We start from the raw sequence: 14,443 nt of genomic DNA, 5'->3' as shown, positions 1-14,443 counted from the left end.
GTAAAATTTATGGTTATCCAAGTAATCACAGTAATAATTAAACACTTCTCATATACAAACCTCGCTATAGTTAACATCTCTTCTCATTTGAGTTAATTTTGATCAATCTATTTGTAACTTATAAAACTCTGAAGTCATTACACAATAACATTCCTTTAGAACGGCAACTAGTTTAGCTTCAACTTTCTAGCACAGAAATTTGAAAAACCTAATCTGTGGCAGCAGGTGTCATACTTATTACAGTGAAATGCTGCTGTTCTGCAAATCGTATCTAGTGTCAAACCAGTTTTCTAAACTGTGATAACCTCACTTCCTAGCACTTAATATTTGCACATATGAAAAATTACAACTTCCTGTTTACTTTCCTCTCTGCAGCTGCACATAAATTTGAATGCTTTGGGAATTATTCTGTGCTTTCCAGGCCAGCATCTGACTATGGCTTTCTATTCATCATGTATTCCCTCTTGGCTCTCTTTATTTTTTTTTGCTGGTTCCCAAGCTCAGTATTTTATTGTTACTTTCATTGAACTGTGCTCTCTGCCTGTTAGCCTCTATCAATATCATTGTTGTATTTTGGCTGCTCACGGTATGAAATTACAGAAAATTATGGAAAAATAAAAGTAAGATGAAAACACACAGCAACTAAATGGTGAAATTCTGCTTCTGCTGTTACTTTTTCACCTTTTAAACTTAATAAAAAGCACAGGAATTTTGCTCAGAGAAGTCACCTGGTATTTTCACCAGCAGCTGCATAAATGGGGGGTTGGAAGTGAAAACAAGTTAAAATTATTCATGAGAATAATTATTTTTTTTTTAGATGTCTGGTTTGAAATAGTTACGTTTCTTTACACCAACAGGTTCTAAGCCTGGCCTTAGCTTCATCTCCTATCCCAAGACCCCTTCCTGACAAAAATTGGATAGGAAACGTGATATTGTTCTTCAAGAATGTGGGTGCTCCACTTTAGGTGTCTTGACGCCCTGTGCTTGTAATGAGCGATTTGTGGCAGCAGTGCCCGGTTGTGCCATGCAGGCGCCGTAGCCATCTTGTGCCACTCCAAGCGATTACACAGCGGTCTGCAGCCAACCGTCCCCCAGTTCCTTCTCTACCACATTTGGCTCGAGTCGGAAGGATCAGCAGCTCCTTCTCCTACTTCAGAAAAAAATTGTAGTAGATAATTCATAGGGTAGTATTAGCTTCCCTTTCCCTTCGCCCTACTCTAATTTCTTTAATTTCATCAAAAAAAATATTTTTCCCTTCTACCTCTCCTGTTTCTCCGACAGGTGTACAGCCTTAGCCTCAAACAGGGTTTACCCCTATTTTTTCTCTAAGAGACCAACTCAGACATGCCAGGATCACCTGGTTTTAAATGCTGCCTAACTTGTACGCTCGCCATACCGGTCTCTGACGGCCATGCTCAGTGTGTCCACTGCCTCGGCAAGACACACGTTACTCAAAAGTGTCCACATTGCAGAAAACTGACAGCCAGGACAAGAAAAGCCAGGGATCTCCAACTGAAGCTCCTCATGATGGAGAAATCCCTCAGGCCAGCCTCCGACCACAAGTCCAGGTTGCATTCTGGTCATCAGTCGCCAGCGGCAGCCTCTGATAGGGGCTCTGCTTCAACAGCGGCTGTCAGAGCCTGCTCCTAGAAAGGCTACAGAAAAGCACTTGCATTGAGAGTTGACCAAAAGAAAGCAATTTCCTGCTGAAGGACCTGCCCAGGGACCGATGGCACTGAGAGTTCCTGATGAGCTAAAGACCCTATGCAGGCAAGCTCTAATGGAGGTTCACGTACTAAAGTGAAACCTTCTCACTCGGCACCCATGGAGCCAAAGAAGATCTCAGCACCGAGCGGTACAGTGGTGCCACCTGCCATGACTAGCATCATTTGAGGCCTGAGGAAGTACCTGACCACTACAGCGAGGAGTTGTCTGAGTCTCCTTGGTCACATGGCTGCCTGCACATATGTAGTCTGGCATACCAGGCTGAGGCTCAGGCCTCTGCAGACATGGCTCTCTTCGACGTACTGCCCGGGACGCGACAGCCTGAACCTAGTGGTCACGGTGCCACAGCAGGTGCTAAAGTCACTCCAGGGGTGGCTCAATGCTCAAATAGTCTGCGAAGGAGTCCGCTTCAACAGCTCTCAACTCTCCTTGTCTCTAGTTACAGATGCATTAGCTCTTGGCTGGGGAGCACATTTCAGAGAACTCCAAACGCAGGGCCTCTCGTAACAGGACAAACCCTCTCTCCATATCAGTATCAAGGAGCTGAGAGCTGTGTGTATCGCATGCCAGACCTTTCAGACTCAACTGCAAGGCCAGTATGTGGCAGTCATGATGGACAACACCACTGCAATGTTTTACATCAACAAACAGGGTGGAACACGTTCCTTGCCCCTCTGTCAGGAGGCTCTCAATCTCTGGGGATTCTGTATAGCCCACTCCATTCAGCTGGAAGCATCATATCTGCCAAGAGTCCAAAACATACTGGTGGACCACCTCAGCCAGGTCCTTCCTCAACCACAAGTGGTCCATCCGGCTGGATGTCATTCACTCCATCTTCTAGAGGTGGGGGTTTCCCCAGGTCGACTTGTTCGCCACCTGGAGCAACAGGAAGTGCCCAGTGTTTTGCTCTTTCCAGAAAAGCAACCTGGGCTCAATCACAGACACGTTCCTACTACCCTGGGGAGTCCGTGTGCTTTACGCTTCCCCCCCACTCCTCCCGATTTCTCTCGTGCACAAGGTGGAGGGAATGGAGATAATTTATGGTGGTGCCAGTGTGGTCTCAGCAACACTGCTACACCATGCCTCTGGATCGGTCGATGGACAAGGCAATCATGTTGCCGCTCCTCCCCGACCTGATCACTGAGGACCACAATTGTCTTCACCACCCAGACCTCCAGTCCCTCCACCTCATGGCCTGGAAGCTTCATGGCTGAACCCCATAGAACTGCTGTGCTCAGAGCTGGGAGGGAGGTCTTACTCAGCAGCAGGAAGCTCTCTGCCAGATATGTGGCCCTTGTGAAGTGCTGCTGGTGTGACCAGTGTCCTATGCCCCCATTTCAGGCTATGTTACCTCTTCTTCTGGAGTACCTCCTGCACCTGAAACAGCAAGGTCTGGCAGTGTTGTCCATAAAGGTACACCTCGCAGCTATCTCAGCTTTCCACCCCGGGGTCTGGGGACGCTCCGTTTTCGCCAACCCTGTGGTTGGCCGGTTTTTCAAGAGCATGGACTGGCTACATCCCCAGATTAGACAGCCTGCTCCTGCATGGGACCTTAATTTGGTCCTCTCCAAATGAATGGGGCCCCCATTTGAGTCACTGGCGAATTGCTCCCTCCTCTACCTGTTGTGGAATGTAGCCTTACTAGTGGCTATTATATCAGCAAGAAGTGTGTCTGAATTGAAGGCCCTTACCTCGGACCCACCGTATACAGTTTTCCATAAAGACAAGGTGCAGCTGAGACCTTACCCGGCTTTTCTACCTAAAGTGGTGTTTCATTTCCATACCAGCAAAGACACATTCCTGCATGCTTTTTAATCCAAAACTGCATACCAATAGCCGTGAGCATAGGCTGCACTCCTTGGATGTTCTGCTAGCGTTGGCCTTCTATATCGAACACACCAAGCCGTTCAAGAAATCGAACCAGCTGTTTGTTGCGGTAACGGACTGGATGAAAGGACTACTGGTCTCATCTCAAAGAACATCTTCCTGGATCATGTCCTGTATCTGCATGTGCTATGAGCTGGCCAAGACACCAGCTTCAGCACTTACGGCACACTTCACAAGGGCACAAGCCTCATTGGCAGAATTCCTGGCCCAGGTCCCGATCCAAAAAATTTTCAGGGCAGCAACTTGGTCCTCGGTGCATACGTTCACCTCTCATTATGCCATCGTCCAGCATGCCAGAGATAATGCAGTCTTTGGCAGAGCAGTGCTCCAATCTGAGATTCTATAACTCGACTCCACTGCCAAGGTAAGGCTTGGGAGTCATCTAATTGGAATCGATATGAGCAATCACTTGAAGAAAAAACTGGTACTCTTCTTCTTGTAACCGTTGTTCTTCTAAATGTGTTGCTCATATCCATTCCAAATTCATCCACCTTCCCCTCTGTTGGAGTATCCGGCAAGAAGGAACTGAGGAGGTGCCAGGTCGTCAGGGTCATATATTGAGCACCATGAAGGCACCACTCCAGGGGGCTCCACTGCCAACCCAACGGGTGCGGCTAGGGGAAAAACTTTCCGACGACTGTGCACATGCCACATGCCCACCTAATTAGAATCTATATTAGCAACACATCTCAAAGAACAACAGTTATGAGAAGGTGAGTAACCGTTTTTTACTGAACAGTCAGACTAAGCACAAGAAAGATCTATATCCGTAAGTGGAAACGATTCTCACCTGGTGCCAAGAAAAACAGATCGTACCACAGTCGTCTCCCATACCAAGGATCCTCAACTATTTATTAGGACTTAAAAAATCGGGACTATCCACAAGCTCCATCAGAAAAAGCTTGGCTGCTACTACCTCCTTCCATGACAAGGTGGGTGGGGTCACTGTGTTTGCTCACCCAACAATTAAATGCTTCCTTAAAGGCACTGAAAACACTTATCCCACACTAAGAAACCCTACGCTCATTTGGGACTTCAACCTTGTTCTACGCAGATTCACAAGAAAACCGTTTGAACCCCTTGCAACTTGTTCTTTGTTGCCCTTATCCATGAAGGTGGTCTTCCTCATTGCCATCACGTCCTAATGGCACACTCACGTTATACAATATTCTTTAAAGATAAAGTAATCCTGCAACCACATCCAAAGTTCATACACAAGCTTGCCTCCCCCTTTGATTTAAATCAATCCATTTACTTACCTGTATTTTTTCTGAAGCCACATGCAGATGGAAAGGAGGCCTCACTCCACTGGATGCTCACAAAGCATTAGCTTTCTACACTGAAAGAACAAAAACATTTAGAAAATCACCTAGACTATTCAGTTCCATAACAGAACGCTCGATGGTTCAAACCATTTCAAAACAGAGACTATCCAAATGGATATCTGGATGTATCCATTTGTGCTACCAAAACAACCTACAGCCTCCACTGGGAGTTCGTGCGCGCACACCATCAGAGCGCTGGTGGCATCTCTGGCTCATCACTGACACTTTCAAAGAAGCTACCTGGCCATCAGTCCGTACTTTCACTAAACATTATGCTTTAGTACAACAGTCAGCATAAGATGCTCACTTTGGACTTGCAGTGCTATCCGCTGTCAATAGACCAACTCCAAAGCCCCTCCCCTCCACAGAGGGGCGCTGCTCAACAGTCACCTAAAGTGGAGCACCCTCAGGGGCATTCATCAAAGAAGAAGAGAGGGTTAGTCACCTTGTGCAGTAACTGAAGTTCTTCTAGATGGGTGTCCCTGTGCGTGCTCCACTACCCTCCCCTCTACTTTGGAGTTTTAGGCCAATTCTCTGAGGCAGAGAAAGAACAGAGGGACAGTTGGCTGTGCACTGCTATGTAAACGCTCGATGCAGTATGAGATGACTACAGTGCATGCGCAGCCTAACCAGGCACTGCTACCACAAATCTCCGATTACAAGCACAGAGCATCAAGACACCTAAAGTGGAGCACCCACAGGGACAATCATCTTGAAGAACCTCAGATATGCACATGGAGTAATGACCTACTTCTGTTGCTCAGCTTCTCTCCTCATTGGCTAATGCCCCTCACCGGTGGAATTTGGAGGTGGAATATTGTTGCTGGAAACTCCAGGACTAAGCTCCAGTCTTCAGCTCAGGCCACCGGATTTTTTGCCTCTGGCAGTGGAATAATTTGGTGGTTCAGATTATCCTGACCATTTTGTTTTTAAAAGTGTGTGTGTGTGTGTGTGTGTGTGTGTGTGTGTGTAGTTGCAACTTATCTTCCTCCTCCCCTGGATCAGGCAATAGCTGTATGGTCATTTCTGCCTCTGTAGGCATAGCACCTCCCTGCCAGACTCCTCTGCCCTCAGTCAGGCATGGCAGAGCTATCCTGCAAACACCTGGCTTAAATCTAAGTGATGTTCCCTATGTGAGACATCATGTATGGGCTCTAGAGAGGATGAATTACGCCCTGCCTGTGACCAGCCAATTGACCCTTGTACTGCTAGGGCACGGAGTTCAGAATCTGACCAGCATGTTGGATCCCCATCCTGCCCCAAGGAGCCATGACTCCAGTGCAGAAAAGCCTGATCATGACTTTCTGAGGTTTTGGAGAGTGAGCCTAATAAGGAGGAGGAGGAAGTTCTCTGGACTGCTCATGGGGTAGGTCCCACAATAAACAGGCACTGAAGGGGAAAATACCTGGAGAAGACCCAGAGTCCCCACACCCAGATACTCCCTGCTCCACAGGCTGGCTCCACTCTAAAACCTTAGAAGCACTTGAGGTAGTCGATGACTCAAATGGAGGCACATGAGTATTCCACTCCCCACAAAGGGAGTTACAGAAGGGCAAGTCCTTTCTCATGTTCAAAATTATCCTGATTTACTGAGTAACCTGAGTGGTTCTAGGTTGCTCCTACAATACTTACTTGGGTGCCAGCCTTCAGGCTCTCAGGAACTTCTAGCAAGCTATTTCCACAATTGAAGTATGTGTACCAGTAGCCCTCCTCTGTTGTGTTCCCATGCCAGGATAAATAATGTTCTATCTCTCTGCTATATGCAGCCAGGGGAAGAAATACCACACATGCATCACAAAACAAAACAAAAATAAACCTCTACAGCACTCTATCAAGAGAAACAGACCCAATCCTAAGTTAACAGCTGCTGGAAAGAATTCATAGCCACCAGTTTTTTTATAATCAAGGGGAACTTTGGATCGTAATGCAGAGTTCCTACCCAGAGATGAAAATAGATACGGCTTTGGCTGTAATTTTGCCGTATGGTAAAGATTTACAGAAATCCAAAACTTCATGGCATCAGTCATTTCTGAAGGGGTCATCAGTAACCAGCTATTTCCAATGGCTAGGGTTGCTAGTGTTATGCACCACCTTCATCCCTTGTGTGGGTTTCTCAAAATGCTCCTGCTGAAATTCCTTCTGAGAACATAGAGCCATGCACTTGATGCAATGCAAAGTTAGGTGTAATTCTCAGATCAAATCCAAATGACCCTTTGGGGACGGGTAAGTGCAAACATCATGCAGAAAGCCAATCTAGCTTTCACTCTAGACTCTTGCATACTCACTATGGAAGCAAGCGTACTTGGAAGACAAATATACAGAATCTCATAGTACGCAACATTTCAGTTCATTTTGACATCTCTATAGGGCATGTCTTTATTTAAAAAAAAAAAAAAGCAAAACCTGCAAATATGGACCCTAGGGTAGTCATCCAGTTGTCCATGCAATCCAATATCCTTTTTATGATAGTGGCCAATACTGACTGCATCAGTGGAAGGTGCAAGAAACCATTTAGTGGGAAATTATGGTACTTTCAGAGAACATATCCTGCTAACTCCTGTTAGAGGTTGGTTTATGATTGAGGCATGAGTGTTTATATTCCTTCCTTAACTAGGGAGTAACCAGAGTCAAAGCTTCTGTTTGGCAATGGAAATAATGTCCTGGGTAGAGTAGAATCTGTTGCCTTTCAAGACAGTTCACATAAAGGATACCAAAAAGAAGAAAAAGGAGAGTTGTGGTCCTCTTGCTAGTCCTCCACTGGGGCCCAGAAGGCATGTTGGACTTGTTAGATAACCAAAGACCCCACCTTGTACATGCAGAAAACACCAGATCCCTTGAAACTGGGACTCCTACAGGAACACATACAGTTAACAGCCTGGGTGCTGGAAGAGAAGTTTAGTTTTCAGCATGGATTCTCCATTAACTTCTGAGTTCTGTCTGGAAACCAAACTGTAACAATCAGAATGTTTCATTCACTGGTCTGGTCAGATTTACGTATCTGGTGCTCGTTGGGACAGGGACTGCTTCTTTGTTTGCACAGTACCCAGCACAAAGGAGTTTGATCTCTAGATACAAATATTAATCTCAAAGTTCTGGTGAACTCAGATACACTAGAAAGCAACAAAGAGTCCTGTGGCACGTTATAAACCAGGGCTCGGCAACCTTTCAGAAGTGGTGTGTCGAGTCTTTATTCACTCTAATTTAAAGTTTCATGTGCCAGTAATACATTTTAACGTTTTTAGAAGGTCTTTTTCTATAAGTCTATAATATATAACTAAATTATTGTTGTATGTAAAGTAAATAAGATTTTTAAAATGTTTAAGAAGCTTAATTTAAAATTAAATTAAAATGTAGAGCCCCCCGGACCGGTGGTCAGGACCCGGGCAGTGTGAGTGCCACTGAAAATCAGCTCACGTGCCGCCTTCGGCACACGTGCCATAGGTTGCCTACCCCTATTATAGACTAACAGACGAAACCCACGAAAGCTTATGCTCCAATAAGTCTGTTAGTCTATAAGGTGCCACAGGATTCTTTGTTGCTTTTTACACATCCAGACTAACACGGCTACCCCTCTGATAGATACACTAGAGTTTCTCAGGAGGTTTGGTTGGAGCCCTACAATCAAGCACCTTTTAGAAATGTGGGACCAGCCACAGCAGCATTTTGTAGACAGGCACATTGATTCCTCTGTTTGAGTATCTCTTCCAAATTTAATCGGAATGATAGATTAGACAAGCATGTGGCTGGCATTTTTAGTCACCATTACGTCCAAAAGGCAGATTTTGGAATTAGTTCTCATATCCATACAAGAACCACACTGCCTTTGTCATAAGGGAAAGGTTATTCTTAGAGCTCCAGAAACCTTTCTGTCCAAGGTAAATTCCTCTTTCCACAGTTCCTGGAGAATAGTTCTCCCATTGTTTTGTTCTAATCCTTGGAAAATTGTGGCATAAATGGGCATTCCTTGAGCTCTAAAGATATGTCTCAAGCACGTGGCATACATACACCAAATGTAGTCTGTTCATTTAATTCTATCCAAAATGCCAAGGTCTTAGGGCCTCAAAGTTGCTTGCAGGCAAGATGTAAAATTCCTGCACCAGCTGGCATGCGAAAAACTATTCACAAAATCACTAGATACACCGGCCTCCTTCCAAGCTTTCTTTCAATTTAGGAAAAGAAAACCAAAAGATTTTCTCTCTAAAGCCTATTTCCAATACTTACAGGCCCGTTAACTGCCCATGTCTTTGTTTTACAGGAAATGAGTTACCAGCACAGAGAGCTGCTAGACCTCGACTCGGCCACTGTGAGCACTAGCTGCTTAGCCAGTTTACAGCAACCTGTGGGTATCCTGCTTCTTGAACAGGCTCTAACTCGTCTTTCTTCAGAAGAAGAACCACTGTCCAAACGAATGCGTGGAAGGGCAGAGCTCTCTTCAGATGTAATCAGATGGATTGAACTTGCTAAGTGAGTGCTTGTTTGGGCAGAAATTAACTGTGGTAGTTTTTGTTTGAATTAAATCAGCCAGGAGTTCTAGTCATATATAAGGCTTGATTTTCATACTAGGTATATTTTTAATACTTCTGAGCTAATTATTGACCTTTCAGGCAGGGCTACTCCCATGTCATAAATCTTTTCCAACGTATTCTCTGGTACGGATTCAACAACTTGGTTTCCAGTCCAGTTAAATGCTATACTCTTGCAGGTGATTTCGGAGTAGTGTGTGCAGCATTGTTTAAGTATTTTTTGGCCAGAGTAAAGTTTACACAATCCAGTATAAATTAATAATTTGATAGAAGAATAATATCCATGCATCAGTAATGCATTCTATGCAGCCAGGCAGTTATAGAGCAGTAAGTTTGCATAGACTCTCTAACATGCATCAGTTTTAATACTGAAGTACTTTGTACCTGGATACTTTGCACTTGAATAGAAAGCTGATCTTTTTCAAATAATAATTTTTTGCCTTTTAACTTTACTAGGCTTTATCGATCTGTTGGAGATTATGATGTTCTTCGTGGTATTTTCAGTGGAAAGATTGGAACTAAGGAAATTACCCAGAATGCACTGTTAGCAGAGGCAAGAAGCGATTATGCTGAAGCAGCTAAACAATATGATGAGGTAAAAAACTACATGACAAATATAGTTTATTTCCTCTCAGATTTTTTTTTTAAGACCCCTTTTTTTACTTCTATCAAAATAAAAATTCTGAGACAGCGTGTTGCTTTAAATCAGGGGTCGGCAGCCTCTGGCATGAATGCCAAAGATGGCACACAAGCCAATTTTTAATGGCATGCTTCGGCCACCACTGGCCCCGCTCAGCCTGCTGCTGAACCCCGGCAGCAGGCTGAGAAGGGCCGACGGCCAGGACCCTTGCAGGCAGCGGTGTGCTATTAAAAATCCGGCCCAGCCCGTTCTTCTCCGCCCCCTGCCTACCGCTCTCTCTGGCGGGGGAAGGGGGCAGAAGCAACCTTGGTCCTGCCAGCTGCTGCTGTAGGGCAGGCTCAGCCAGCTGCCAAACTTCCCCCTCCCCCGCCTCTTCCCCAGTGTGCTGCATTGTGCCCCGCCTCCTCTCCCTCCCTGCTGTCCATGGCCATTGCGAGGGAGGGGAGAAGAGGAGCCCCAGTGTCCTCGCTGCTCAGACCAGGAAGGAGATGGAGAAGAGGCAGGAGCGGAGCCTTGGGGAAGGGGGGTGGAATCAGGGCATATCCCTCCAGCCCCCTGCTGTGAGCCGCTCAGGGCAGGGGGCTGGGACCACCCCCCGATCCCAGCCCTCTGCCCTGACCCCTGCACCCCCTCACACCCCAGCCCCCTGCACCCCCCCCCATACCCCCTGCCCTGACTCCTGCACTCCCTACACATACCCAGCCCCCCCATGCCCTGACTCCTGCACCCTCCTCACACACCCTGCCCTGACTCCTACACTGCCCACACATACCCAGCCCCCCCACACCCCATGCCCTGACTCTTGCACCTCCCACATCCTCACCTCGCACCCTGAGCACCAAACCAGGAGCTCCTGCATCCTCCTCCCCCCCCCACACACACACATTCCCACTTGCACCCCTCACACCAAATGGGAGCTGCCCAGGTAAGCGCTCCACACCCAAACCTCCTGCCCCAACCCAGAGCCCCTCCCTCATTCTAGCTCCTGGCCAGACCCTGCACCCCAACCCCCAGCCTGCTCCTTCACCCCCAGCCCTGTGCTCAGTGCACCCCCACCCTCAGCTCAGTGCGGAGAGAGAGGAAGAGAATGGGCCAGAACCAGGGAGAAGGTACCCACTCTATGTGGACAGAGCCGGGACCCCAGACCGGCAGTGGGCTGAGCGGGGCCGGCAGCCATGACCCTGGCTGGCAGGAGCCAGCAGATAGAACCCCAGACCGGCAGCGGGCTGTGTGCTTATTGAGACAGATTTTCAAGTTATCCATTGGTGTCACACAACTTTACAGGCATAAATCAATATAATTTCAGTACACACAAAAGATCATTAGAGAATGGAAATTAAGTGCCTATGGTCTGCACATGTAAGTTCTATTTGTGTTCACAAGTTGATAATCATTAAAAAATATGATTTTACCTACAGAATGTTTGTGTCTAAATGAAAGGTGGAAAAATGCAGCTCTTTACAAGTGCAGGTTGACTGAAGCTCACATCTGAATTGAGTTTTATATGTTAAAGGTGTGACTGGCTTACATTTTGAAGAATTCTTTGGAACATTTTCTTGGATCCTATTTGCTGATTAAACACAAGTGCCGATAAAGGAATAAAATATTGTCATGCAACAGTGAAAACATTATGGGTTCTCCTGAAGGTGTTCAGCTAGAATAGTAAAAAAATCGTAATATTGCAGCTCAGAACCTACTAGTTTTTTTTCATCTGACATTCCTTTTCTAGGCTCTCTCTAAACAAGACTGGTTGGATGGTGAACCTACTGAAGCAGAAAAGGATTTCTGGGAACTTGCATCTCTTGAATGCTACAACCATCTGACAGAGTGGAAGTCACTGGAGTATTGTTCCACTGTTAATATTGATAGTGGTCAACCTCCAGACCTAAACAAAACGTGGAGTGATCCATTTTATCAGGTTTGTGAAATCATTGCTAGATTAGAATTGATATCACACTGATTGCATTTGTACAGGGGCCTTTACTGCGATGCCTTGATTAGGGATAGAGGTAAAGTGACTTGATCACAAAGGTACTTTGCACAATTAAGATGAGTTTTCTTACTTTAATTACTGTTGACTGTAATTTTTATAAGTATTTTTTGCTATTCTGTAGCGTCTTATGTTGCCCTTTAGTCCCATGACTCAGAAAATGGCTCCAGCCTGGTCACCTTGTCCTCTTTGCACTCTTCATGCTGCTGTCATTTATTTTTCTCCTCCTCATGTATTTGGAGGATCCCACAGAATTTATTTTGAAGCTGATAAGAAATGCCAAGCACCAGTACCTTTGCAACTGCATGAGCCCACCAGAAGAGGGTGCGGTGTGACTTGTTGGGTGATGAGTCAAGCTGAAAAAGGTTAAGATACACTGAAAAGTATAATTACATTTAGTGAAATATGTTAGTCTATTCCTAATTTGAAAATCTTTAGGCCTGTAGCAGATGGAACCAGGCCCCTATATGTCTTGCATATGGTTCTACATCACTAGCAACAGATGGCCGAAGTGTTTATTCAGTATCCTGCCCTAGGAGTAAAGATACTTTTTTTCTTTTTTCCTCTGTAGGAAACCTATCTGCCATATATAATACGGAGTAAGTTGAAATTACTGCTCCATGGAGGCAATGACCAGTCCTTGCTGACCTTCATTGATGAGGCTATGAAGATAGAACAGAGGAAAGCCCTTATAGAAATGTATTACAGCCAAGAGCTGAGTCTTCTCTACATCTTGCAGGATGACTTTGACAGAGCCAGATATTACATCAGCAGTGGCATGCAGGCCTTCATGCAGGTAACAAAGCTGCTGTGACATGTCTGCCGTGATTCTCTGTAGGAAGTCATGTCAGGTGCAGCCCTTGCTGCTACTGGAACATTGCTTCAAGATAAAAATATAAAGGATGGGATTTGGACCCCCTTGAAGTGAATGGCAAAACTTCCATTGACTTCCCTGGGGTCAGGATTTCACCCCAGGAACTTAAGAAATGGAAACAGCCATTCGGTGCAACATGCCTGCCCTATTTTGGGGGTGTCTTACTCCTTTCTTTCAGTTTATTCACTCTGTCGCCTCTTCTTCCCTAGTATATCATACTGAGTTCATTCAGCCTAGTTCACTGATGTTTCATTTTGAAAACCTCTAACTAGCGTAAATTGATACTGGTTGGTTTTATGCATCTTTCCTTAGGATGGTCTGAATCACAATCTAGTTGAGCATAGCACATAGAGGGATCGGTTATTTATCTGCTCTACAGTGCTTTAAATAAAAACATGGTAAGAAATCACTTAAAAAGCATTCTCCCTCTCCTAGAACTATTCCAGTATTGACACTCTGTTACACCAAAGTCGACTAACAAAGCTGCAGTCTGTCCAAGCTTTAACAGAAATACAGGAATTCATCAATTTTACAAGCAAACCAAGTAAGATATTTTCCCCACAGTATTTTTCTCTTATTTTGTGTATATACATTGTGGCATTGACCTTTTTGTTTTTGGAAAGAGTGGCTGTAGTTATTTTCACATGTCAAAAGACTCTGAATCTGTGTCTGATATAGTGAAGATATTTTTTAAAAGGGTCATTCGCTATGTTATGTTTTATCTTTCTCGCCCTTGCAATGAAATCTTTCCATGATGATTTAAAATAGAAATTATCTCTTTAAAATTGCCAAGAAGGCCAATGGCATACTGGGCTGTATTAGTAGGAGCATTGCCAGCAGATCGAGGGAAGTGATTATTCCCCTCTATTCGGCACTGGTGAGGCCATACCTGGAGTATTGCTTCCAGTTTTGGTCCCCCCACTATAGAAGGGATGTGAACAAATTGGAGTGAGTCCACTGGAGGGCAATGAAAACGATTAGCGGGCTGGGGCACATGACTTACGAGGAGAGACTGAGGGAACTGGGCTTGTTTAGTCTGCAGAAGAGAAGAGTGAGGGGAGATTTGATAGCAGCTTTCAATGACCTGAAGCGGGGTTCCAAAGAGGATGGAACTTGGCCTTTCTCAGTGGTGGCAGATGACAGAACAAGGAGCAATGGTGTCAAGTTGCAGTGGGAGAGGTCTAGGTTGGATATTAGGAAACACTGTTTCACTAAGAGGGTGGTGAAGCACTGGAATGGGTTACCTAGGGAGGTGGTGGAATCTCCATCCTTAGAGGTTTTTAAGGCCCGGGTTGACAAAGCCTTGGCTGGGATGATTTAGTTGGTGTTGGTCCTGCTTTGAGCATGGGGTTGGACTAGATGACCTCCTGAGGTCCCTTCCAACCCTGATATTCTGTGATTCTAAACATCATGGTTTGACCCCCCTACATTTTCACATTACCTCCATGCAGCCTTTTCTTAAAGTATTTTTAATTGATT

General features: G+C 45.4%; 1 protein-coding gene across 8 annotated transcripts in view; it reads left to right on the top strand.

Annotated features, from left to right (window-relative positions):
* PRKDC (protein kinase, DNA-activated, catalytic subunit) overlaps window positions 1-14,443 on the top strand; it is a 167,138-nt gene that overhangs the window by 117,644 nt on the left and 35,051 nt on the right. For all 8 annotated transcript variants that reach the window (XR_005595057.1, XM_039527362.1, XM_039527361.1 and 5 more), the window contains 5 exons: window positions 9,193-9,401; window positions 9,917-10,055; window positions 11,830-12,018; window positions 12,662-12,886; window positions 13,400-13,508. Coding sequence is in view for 7 of the 8 variants with exons in the window: in XM_039527362.1 (XP_039383296.1) it covers window positions 9,193-9,401; window positions 9,917-10,055; window positions 11,830-12,018; window positions 12,662-12,886; window positions 13,400-13,508 (871 nt within the window). In the remaining variant the exon portion in view is untranslated. The remainder of the gene's footprint in view (window positions 1-9,192; window positions 9,402-9,916; window positions 10,056-11,829; window positions 12,019-12,661; window positions 12,887-13,399; window positions 13,509-14,443) is intronic.

Source organism: Mauremys reevesii, linkage group 2 (genome assembly GCF_016161935.1).
Source record: "Mauremys reevesii isolate NIE-2019 linkage group 2, ASM1616193v1, whole genome shotgun sequence".
Lineage (NCBI taxonomy): Eukaryota > Metazoa > Chordata > Testudines > Geoemydidae > Mauremys > Mauremys reevesii.
Note: the sequence above shows the minus strand (reverse complement) of the source record. Positions and strands in the feature narration are given on the sequence as shown.